Below are 11,240 nucleotides of genomic sequence, written 5' to 3' on the forward strand. Positions count from 1 at the left end.
GTATTTTATCTAGCTCAATTTTATACGTAAAGCAAGCTAAAACTAAAATCTCTTTAGAAATTCAAAGTTGAAACGGAATTATCCAATCGTTATTGGATATCTAGGATCGGATTACTGCCACAACGTACCCAAGATCGATCCAAAATAGATTCTAATAGTTTGATTCAGTTACTAAACATCTCAAGTCGCCATCCCAACCTAGTCTTATGTAGAGCCATATCCATTTGGGAACGTGTTTCAGTTGAATGCAATTACTCTCTGCATGGAAACCATTGAAATTCATTGACTCCCTCGCGATAGTCAGTGAACCATAAAGGGCTAAGGGTTGCATAGTGGAACAAACGCGACTGTTGTTCATTTTGACAAGGGCCCTTTGTGAGTTATGACGTTTACTTTGAGTATGGTTAAAAACGGGCTACTAGATAAATAATATCTTATCAACTTAAAAGGGAGGAAGATGGCCTTTTCAAAATATTTTATTTTTAAGTTAATTCCCTTTACCATTTTTCCTTGCTAGTTTACAAGCATACGTGTAAGACAGTTGCGTGTGTGTGATACATTACAAAGTGTTTTGTAAGTTAAAGCAAGTTGGAACAAAACCCCTGCCATCGGAAATATTAATTCAAGATACCTAAACTATTTTAACGTGGTACATTTTTGCCACATTAAAAGAATAATAATATAATCAACATAACAGAAACATAGAAAATTAAACGTTGACCAGTTATGGAAAGATCTGACCACAGTTAAAAATGCCTGAAAAACTCTCACAGGGTTTGCTAAAAATTCTGAATTCATTTTATAAAATGTGTTATAAATAACACAGTGAATGTTTTCAGATTTCAAAAAGCAGTAGTGTTTGGGTTTTTAAATCTCCGTATATTATTATAAAAGTGGGACTGTTTGTGACTACAGCTTCAAAAATACAGATATCTTTAAAAACATTGACCAATTGACATTTAGTTGTCCAGTTTTTTTGTTTCATCTGTCACATCAAAAAAAAACATTATTATTATCTACTAAGCCCGTGACGAGCCGGGATGAGCAGCTAGCTTGAAATATAAGTAGAGTAGAATGTTGCAGCTCTAATTAGTCTTGTTAACTAGTCGAAAATGTGATTTGAGCTATAATTTTCTAGAAATACATAGATGTTTACCGTTGGTACGTTCGAGTCATTGATCAATGGTTCGAGTAATCCGATTTCAAAAATAATTCTACTTGTTAGACATTTCGCAAAGCCCGCATGTTTCGCATCAGAAGAGAAAATCACACATTTTGTTGGCCTTATTGTCTTTTTGAATGACCTGATTCCGTGTGATGAGCTTGATTCAATTGAAGTAGATACGAATATCATGAACATTCGACCGGTTATCTACATGTCGGTCGCGGTTTGTGGCGAGCGCAGGTGTTTAATGTTTAATGTTCATATTATTGCGCTGGGGGCACTAAATTCTGCTAAATTACATTTCAATTAACAAGCAGACCGGGGAGGACGTTATGTGAAATGTACCTGGAATTATAAAGGATGTACAGAGATTTGCATGCTTAAATGTGGGTTTATCTTGTACCCGTTAGTTTCTGCAAAACGTTTGGCAACTATACGGAGACCAGTACATGTGGATCGTTGCTTATTAATTAGCGTCTGATACATACACGAGTATTGGATCTTATGAAGTTGCCGCCAGTTAGAAGGAAATACTGGGAATTTAGTAGATACCTAACATAATGACACGTGTACACTTTAACTAGGAAAATATTAGGCCATTGTCAGTCTTACCACTGTTAAAATTTTAGCCGAGAACTAGTAAAACGCAGACGTAAAAAATATTACCATCTATTATGTATGTATGTAAACTCTTACTTGTAATAGAGAAAAACACACTAAACGTTGTGATAGGTAGATACATGTAGGTACAAAGGCGAACTTATCCCTCTAAAAGAAAAAAGATGAAGAAGGATGGGAGAGGAAGGGAAGGGATAGGGATTATTATGAAATTTGGCGTTAATGAAATGCATAAAGTGATTTTTAGGAATACCCATGGTTTTTTTGTAAAATCGCGGAATTTCCAGTGAGTAAGTGAGTAAGTACGTATCAAAATATATAAAGATAAAAACGAATAATGGACAAAATACATAATCGCATTATAAAATGCCGTTTTCTCAGAAATGGTCAACTTAACAGGATTACTTAATACTATAAAATAAAACTAACCTAACCTAAACCAACCTCAAGATTACATGATCATAAAAGTTTGTGTAATCACCGAAAATTATGTTATACTTATCAAATGACCATAATAATATGTATTTCGTCCATTATTCTTATAAAACTTTATATCTTTTGACATGTTTCCCTGGTAAAGGCTAGTATTTAATATCTCTCATCTAATATATAAAACTTGTGACCACTCCTTCGCAACGGCTTGACCGATTTTTATGATTTTTTTTGTGTATATTTGGTAGGTCTGAGAATAGGATGTAAACTATTTTTCATACTTCTACGCGGACGGAGTCGCGGGCAACAGCTAGTAATATATATATATATATATATATTAAAAACGCAGATACTGTTTGTCCTATCTTAATGTAATGTTAAAGTTGTACCATCCATCCATCCCAGCCTATATAGGTACGTCCCACTGCTGGGAACAGGCCTCCTCTCAGAACAAGAGGGCTTGGGCCACAGTTCCCACGCGGGCCCAGTGCGGATTGGGAACTTCACACGCACCATTGAATTGCTTCGCAGGACAGTGCAGGTTTCCTCACGATGTTTTCCTTCACCGCAAAGCTCGTGGTTAATTTCAAATTTAAAACCGCACATGAATTTCGAAAAACTCAGAGGTGCGAGCCGGGGTTTGAACCCACTACCCTCTGCTGTACCGTAAAGTTGTACCGTACTGTACTTATTATCGTCTTCCGCAGTTTCACGCGGTGTATCGATCCGCGTGGCTGCACAGCATTGTCGGTCTGACATGAATCAAGTGATTGACGAATGATCATCCGGCCTCGTCACAGTTTTTCGCTAGCCCTGTGAAATAACCTTCTTTTTTTGTCGCTGTTGTTAGGCAAAAAGAGGGCGCACAGTTTGATCCTTTTTGGCTATGCGTCTAGCTCATTGGATAGAAATTGTATTGCTCAGTTCATGTAGGTAAGTATTACATATTCAAATATTTTTAGGGTTCCGTAGTCAACTAGGAACCCTTATAGTTTCCCCATGTCTGTCCGTCTGTCTGTCTTTATGTCTGTCTATCCGCGGCTTAGCTCAGAGACCGTTAGTTAGTACTGTAAAAAACTGTAATTTGCTATGAATATACATATTAGTCACGCCCGACAAAGTGGTGAAGTAAAAAAACAATAAAACAATTTTTTTAGGGTACCTCCCATAGACGTAAAGTGGGGGTGTTTTTTTTCTCAAGTAACCCTATTGTTAGGGTTTTAGATTATTATGATAAAATATCTTAGGTTGTTTTTTTTAATTCGTTAAAATGACTTTTTGAATAAGTATTGTCTATAAATTTTATTAATGGCAATACTTGTTTGGTTTTAATTGGTAAATTCATTGGCGGGAAATATCGGCGATGGCTATTGGTCTGCGTCGTCACGTGACGACGTAAACCAATCGTCACGCAGTAATTCGCGCGGTTTTGGTGGAAGGGAGGATCGAGGTCTGGACCAGCTGGCCATTCTGCTGTCGGAGCGCGAGTGACATAGGTCCTAAGATTAAGTTCATACAGTACATGTACCTAGTAAGTGAATAAATTCTAGTATTCAACCTTTCTGACTTTGCTTTGAAGTAGAACCAGCCCCATCAACAGCGATTGATTGTTGCCCGGGTAAGCGGGGTCTAACATATCAGAAGTGACAAGTGACACCAAAATAAACGTAAGTACACGCCCAATTTTATGTTTTTTTAACAATGGTTCGATAGTTAATTTCGACTTCGCTCGGTACCTACAGTGGCTAGGTGATTTTATTTCCCTCTATTGTTGCCAACCCGTTAGTATCTTTGATATTGTTATTTTATTATCAAGACTGTGAAGGCAAATATGTTGCACTAATGAATTAAGGATAGCTATCCCCACATTACACGTAAAACTAACAGGGTAAAACGTTCTCTGAATTATGCGGGTAGCTGTGCGAAGTAAGTCTCATTATTAGATAAATGCGGAACTCGTTCTATTATTGCATAGCGCCGGCAAATTCTTCCCAAATAAGCAGCTTTGCAATCAAAGTTTGTACCTAAATTTTTAGCTTAATTCTACCCTACATTCTACAAGCTTAATTACTTAATGTGTCCGCCTATCGATATTTCTTTCCAACTCCGGTTTGCAAAGTTACGCCGGAGTTGGTTGCAATTCAACTACCTACTAACTTGTGGTATAAGTAAGTAACGTATTACTATGTACGGTATAAGTAGGTAGTACATAATACCTAATGTTAAAACTCTTTTTGTGTTCCTTATTACATGATATGTACATTTAGTTTTAAAATGCTGAACAAAAAAGGGAGTGATCAATATCACGCTGCAATATCTACCCTTTCTTTATTATTTTTCTTTCTTTAATCTACTTAATACACGTTTTGATGAGTTTTGCTAAGAAATTTATTCATTTATTTATTTAATGAAATTGCACAGTATATACATGTTACAAGTACAACCCAGTAAGAGTGTTGCAATTGTAACAATGTTTAGGTAATTTCTTACTCCAATACTTTACGATTTGGGTTGACCCTGGTAGATAATTTTTTATTTGAACTCTGGATTAACATTTATATTAGAACCCAGTGAGTGGACTAGTGTTCATGTGAATGCCCCTCTGAGGTGATGATTTGAGACGCCACTTTGACTGTATACTAAAACCTCGTTATCGTGGCGAGTTTTCAGGCGATGGAAGAGAGTCCGGGACGGCGGAGGCTCTCGACTCCTAGTCGCAGAGAGGCCCACGCTGCCACACGAAGTCGTAGCAGACTGCGGCCGCCTAGCTCCAGGCGCCTGCTACCTGATTCGGAGCTCAGGCGTGAGCGCCTCCTCCTGCTGGAATGAGAGCTACAGCTCGAGCGCGATCGACTGCGAGCCTCCGAGGAGCGCCATGCTTCGCGAGCCAACGATGAGCGACGATCGCGCAGTCGCCAGCGCCGCAGTTCTTCAAGAGACTCCCGGCGCAGCAGGGCAACTGACCGGGGTGCAGGACGACGTGTCGGCGCGGGATATAGAGAAAGGTCACGTAGTCCCTCTTTTTCTAAACGAGATTTGATTGATATTTTTAAACAAATGAGGGATGGTTTGACATTACCGCCCGTACCTCAAGGCGCTCAACAACCGCTCCAAAAGATAGATCATAAAAATATTTTACCTGATTTCGATCCTTCTACCAAGAATCAGCGCATTGATATTTGGTTAAAGAAGGTCAACGAGTGCGCTTCAGTGTACGGGTGGGATGAACGAACTACTACTCATTTCGCTATGCAGAAATTGCAAGGTCTGGCCAAGACGTGGTACCAAAGTCTTAATACGATTCTTTTTACCTGGTCAGAGTGGCAGGAAAAGTTAATTAGCGCGTTTCCATGCGAGCAAAACTATGGACAGACCTTGGAAGACATGATTAAAAGAAAAAGCAAATTTAATGAACCTATAGAAGTGTATTATTACGAAAAATTAAGTCTTATAAATCAATGTGAAATAGAAGGTAGACGTGCCGTAGACTGTATAATACACGGTCTCAGTGATAGGGGACTTAGGTTAGGTGCGTTGGCGCTACGCTGCTCCCAGCCCGATCAATTATTGCAATATTTGCTTAGTAATAAAGACCCTAATCAATTTAGCGGTGGGGACAGACTCCCACTTAGGAATAAAAACTTTAGTAACACTAACGTTAACAATGCGAGGTCGGAGGGTAAGCCAACACCGCCAATCGGGTGTTATAATTGTAGGGAAAAGGGTCATAGCTTTTTGTACTGCCCTAAACCGTTGGTAAGATGCACGCAGTGCAATAAAGTAGGCCACACTGCCGAAAAATGCTATAGCAAGACAGGTGATAAACCAAACAAAACCACTGTCGCAATTGGTAAAACCATGCGCATTGATTATGTAGATAAGGACGTTGTTAGTAATCGAGATTCTAAGTTTATAAAGGATGTGCAGTTGAACGATGTTTCATTTAGGGCCTTCATAGATTTTGGGAGCGATGTTACCTTAGTAAGAGAATCTGCTGCTAGAGAATTAGGAGTGCCTCATGACAACGTATTATCGTTTATGAAAGGGTTTGGCAATGACATAGTTCAGTCATTAGGAGGGCTCACCGTTAATGTAAGCGTCGATGGTGTGAATGCTACCGTTTTGTGCAAAGTTGTAAGCGATCATTTGTTGGAAATGCCTGTCCTTATTGGACAGTCATTTACGGAGCAGCCACACATATCGGTTTACAAGGACGTGAATCAATTGCAATTCTTTATGTCGGCAACGAATTGCCTAGTCCTGCAGTAAGTGATGATAGTGAAAAATTATTGAGCTTCTCACCAGCAGGAACTGTAGAGATTTTTGGTCCGGCGTCTGTTAGAATAGAAACAAAATCTTTGTTTGATGGTAATGTGCTTATTAAGAATTGTGTGGCAGGGAAACCTGGCGGACAGTATTTTATTGCCGGTGGACTTCATCGTTCAGTTAATGGTCGAGTCAACGTGCTGGTCGTACCTTGCGCAAATTCTTGCCTCATAACGTCTAAACTCGTTTTTTGTCGTGCTGAACGTGTCGATGTCGTTAATAGGCTTATTGTTGATACTCCTATCGAAATGCGAACTGATTCAACGTTGGACGAAAATCAGGTGAAAATCTGCGAGACCGCATCAGAGGACGCCAAGCAGACCTTGTTAGTGATGTTGGAGAAGTACCAACACTGTTTTGCTTCTTCTCTAAAGGATATAGGATGTACTAATGCCGCGGAGATGAACATAGAGTTGAATAGTCAGCGGCCAATTGTTTATCGCCCGTATAGGCTGTCTCATCACGAACGAGAAAAGGTGCGCTCGATGGTAGCAGATATGCTCGATGCTGGTATAGTTAGGGAGTCAGTCTCAAACTACGCTAGTCCAATCCTGCTCGTTCGAAAGAAGGATGGGTCTCCTAGGTTGTGCGTTGACTTTCGCATGCTTAATTCTGTGACAGTTAAAGAAAGGTACCCGATGCCCATCATTGAAGACGAGATAGCCCGTCTTGCTGGGCAGGGGTGCTTCATAACTCTCGACCTCACATCAGGCTACTATCAGGTACCCATTTCGGAGCAGAGTAAACATCTCACCTCTTTTGTGACACCGGACGGACAATATGAGTTTAACCGGATGCCGTTCGGCTTAGCGAATGCGCCTGCCGTGTTTCAACGGATGATCAACACCATTTTAGGTTCTGCTCGCTTCAGTAAAGCTACAGCGTACATAAATGATATTCTGATCTTTGGAAAGGATTCTACTGAGTGTCTGGAGCGGCTAGAAGAGGTATTACAGGTGATAGAGAAGGCGAATCTTACATTGAACTTGTCAAAGTGTGAGTTTTTACGTAGTAAGATAGATTACCTAGGGTATGAAATCAGTGCTAGTGGAGTGAGGCCTGGAGAGAATAAAATTCTGAGCGTGATGAAGTTCCCCCGCCCGAGAATGTTCATGGCGTTCGACAGTTCCTAGGATTAGCGAGTTATTTTCGCAAATTTATTAAAGATTTTGCACAGATATCGTCTCCCCTTTGTAAGCTTCTTAAGAAAGATGTAGCGTGGGAATGGACTGACAGTCAAGAGAGGGCGTTCGAGACGTTGAAGGTAAATTTGGTTGATAGGCCAGTCCTGGCGATTTATGATCCTGCAGCTGAATTTGAATTGCATACCGATGCGAGCAAAGTAGGTGTCGGAGGTATACTTCTACAGCGGTCACCGGGCAGTGATGCTCTTCGCCCTGTGGCGTATTACAGCCGACAGACCTCTCCGGAGGAGAAAAACTTCCATTCTTACGAGTTAGAAACTCTAGCGGTCGTCTGTTCACTCCGTAAGTTCAGGGTTTATCTTTTAGGAATGGAATTTAAGATTGTTACTGATTGTAGCGCACTGCGGTCTACGTTTTCTAAAAGAGACCTTATTCCACGGATAGCCCGCTGGTGGTTGACACTACAAGAATTCAATTGCTCTATTGAATATCGGGCCGGAATTAAGATGAGCCATGTTGACGCGTTGTCCCGTAACCCGGTCGTTGAATCATCAGAATTGGTTAGGGACCAATATCCGACAGTAATGTCTATTAGTGGTGATGATTGGTTGCATACACTCCAGCTAGGTGACTCAGAGTTGCGTAGAATTAGAGATATAGTAAGTAGTGACCTCGATGAGAAAAATTTACGTTACATCAAAAATAATTACGTCATTAAAGACAATAAGTTATTCCGTATCCTTGAAGGTAACCAGACAGAAATTCGATGGGTGGTACCAAAGGGCGCGAGGTGGCAACTATGTCGTCTTAATCACGATGAAATTGGACATTTTGGGGTCGAGAAAACGTTAGAGAGGATAAGAAAACAATATTGGTTCCCCAAAATGTCCAGATTTGTAAAGAAATACGTGAGCGCTTGTATTGAATGTGCTTACAGCAAGAACAATACAAGCGCCCGCGAGGGGCTCCTTCACCCCATAGAGAAAGTGGAGATACCTTTTCACACTTTACATATGGACCACCTCGGACCCTTTGTGAAGTCTAGTAAGGGGTATACGCATCTGTTTGTAGTAGTAGATGGATTCACGAAGTTTTGCTTCCTTAAGCCTGTCAGGAACACTAACACGCAGAACGTTATAAGGTCTCTAGAGGACATTTTCAGCACTTTCAGAAACCCTACCCGTATTATTAGCGACCGCGGTAGCTGCTTCACGTCACACACTTTTAAGAGATTTTGTTTAGATAAGGGCGTCAGACACGTTCTTAACTCTGTGGCTAGTCCCAGGTCTAATGGCCAGGTTGAGCGGTACAACCGCACAATTCTGGACTCGTTAAAGGCATTATGCATTAAACACGGCGAAAAAAGTTGGGATAGCCATCTCGGGAAAATTCAGTGGGGTCTCAACAATACCATCCAGAAGACTATAGGGATAACTCCTTCAGAGGTACTGTTTGGGACTTGTATGAACGGTGAGGTGAAGCCTGCTTTAAACGAGACCACCGCAGGCACGTGTACGAATACTGATAGGTCTAGTATACATAGGGAGGTTAAGGCAAGGATAGATGACGAGCAGATCAAGCAGAAAGTCAATTATGACAAAGGTAGGAAGCCAGCTCATAAATATAGCGAAGGTGATCTAGTAAAGATTACAAAAACCTGTTTTTACAGCGATGGCCAAAGCAAGAAACTTATGCCGTCATTTATAGGGCCTTATCGTGTCACTAAAGTTTTAGGCAAGGACCGATACATGGTAGCACCTATACCGGGACTAAAGATTACAGAGAATAGACGGCCAACTACAGTCGCTGCCGATCGTATGAAGCCATGGATACACCTGGCGTCATTACACCTCGAAGACAATGATCCCGATAGTAGCGATAGCAATGACGAAGAGTCCACCTTGTATTAAGTTGAAGTGTACTAAGTACGTTAAATCTCTCTACATATATATTATAATATTAAGACTGAGGACTACAGAGTGATGCACGTTGTTACAGATCAAGCAGAGCAAATCGATCGGCTCGAGCTTGGAGCAGCGAGTGTCAGCTAAGCGCCTGCTCTTCCTCACCACTCTCACGGGTAATCGATCGGCTCGTATTGGGATCGGTGAGGCGTGCCTGATAATCGATCGTTCAGGCACGGGCAGTAGTAATAGTAAGGTCTCTCGATAATCGATCGGTCGAGAACCTTAATTGTTTCGGTGACCCAATTAATCGATCGTTTGGGCCTACCATGTCTATAGTGAAGTTTTACGAAAGCGTCATGATTGTTTTTCTGTTGATTCGATACATATTGGTAAAATTATTCGCTAAGTAGTTGATCCTAGCCCCTAGTGAAATAATTGTTATTCCCTCATTTTTGAGTTTAATAAAAGCGTTGCTCGTTATTTTCCTTTTGTAAAAGTTTGTTAATTATTGGTGCCTAAATATCTCACTTTAGACACATATTAAAAAAAAAAACTCTCTTACTGTATAGATTTTTTTTATATACTAGAGCTATATAAATAATAATAGTAAATATGGTTGATATATATATATTGTTATGAGTCACAAAACTTATTTAGTTTTAATCCATTCAGAATTATGTATGTATAATTTAATAATTCGTAAATTTTAACTGTGTAAGACTATGAAATGAGATGGCGATTGGTGGCGCTACTCAGTAGGTTTACATTAATTTAATGTGTATACAAAATCAACTGTCGTCCATTTCACTCATCCGTGTTCCATAGTTTTACATATTACTACTAAAAGTTGTGGCTCAGTATTGTATAAATATTACATATTTTCATTTTTGAATAAATAGGGTTTTCGTTCGTTGCATATTACAACTAAGATTAATGAAGATTGTGCTACTGGTTCAGACCCCGATTGTTAGGGTTCCACCTGGTGCCGTGTGCGAGGCCGCGCACGTCGTCAGGATGGTCGATTGTTAGGGTTTTAGATTATTATGATAAAATATCTTAGGTTGTTTTTTTTAATTCGTTAAAATGACTTTTTGAATAAGTATTGTCTATAAATTTTATTAATGGCAATACTTGTTTGGTTTTAATTGGTAAATTCATTGGCGGGAAATATCGGCGATGGCTATTGGTCTGCGTCGTCACGTGACGACGTAAACCAATCGTCACGCAGTAATTCGCGCGGTTTTGGTGGAAGGGAGGATCGAGGTCTGGACCAGCTGGCCATTCTGCTGTCGGAGCGCGAGTGACATAGGTCCTAAGATTAAGTTCATACAGTACATGTACCTAGTAAGTGAATAAATTCTAGTATTCAACCTTTCTGACTTTGCTTTGAAGTAGAACCAGCCCCATCAACAGCGATTGATTGTTGCCCGGGTAAGCGGGGTCTAACACTATAGTGTAGTTAGTATAGTTGCGCTCCCGTAGTCATCCGACAAGTGTACCTGCAGCGACAAGGTACAAAAGAGAGCCGTTACTTTTGACGCTAACTGTAGGTACATAAAATATTTTTAAATTAGGGCCAGTACAGATGAACTGCACTTCAACTGTAACGTAACCGCAACTGCCGACTGCCCATACATATTTCGTTGC

At 40.3% G+C, this 11,240-nt stretch overlaps 1 protein-coding gene across 1 annotated transcript; it reads left to right on the forward strand.

Moving 5' to 3' along the window:
- The first annotated feature begins 5,240 nt into the window (after nt 1-5,240).
- LOC141432920 (uncharacterized) lies at nt 5,241-6,484 on the forward strand. Its single transcript, XM_074094753.1, has one exon. It carries the CDS (start codon nt 5,273-5,275, stop codon nt 6,482-6,484), a length of 1,212 nt encoding a protein of 403 aa, XP_073950854.1. The 5' UTR covers nt 5,241-5,272.
- The last annotated feature ends 4,756 nt before the right edge of the window (nt 6,485-11,240 follow it).

Source organism: Choristoneura fumiferana, chromosome 11 (genome assembly GCF_025370935.1).
Source record: "Choristoneura fumiferana chromosome 11, NRCan_CFum_1, whole genome shotgun sequence".
Lineage (NCBI taxonomy): Eukaryota > Metazoa > Arthropoda > Insecta > Lepidoptera > Tortricidae > Choristoneura > Choristoneura fumiferana.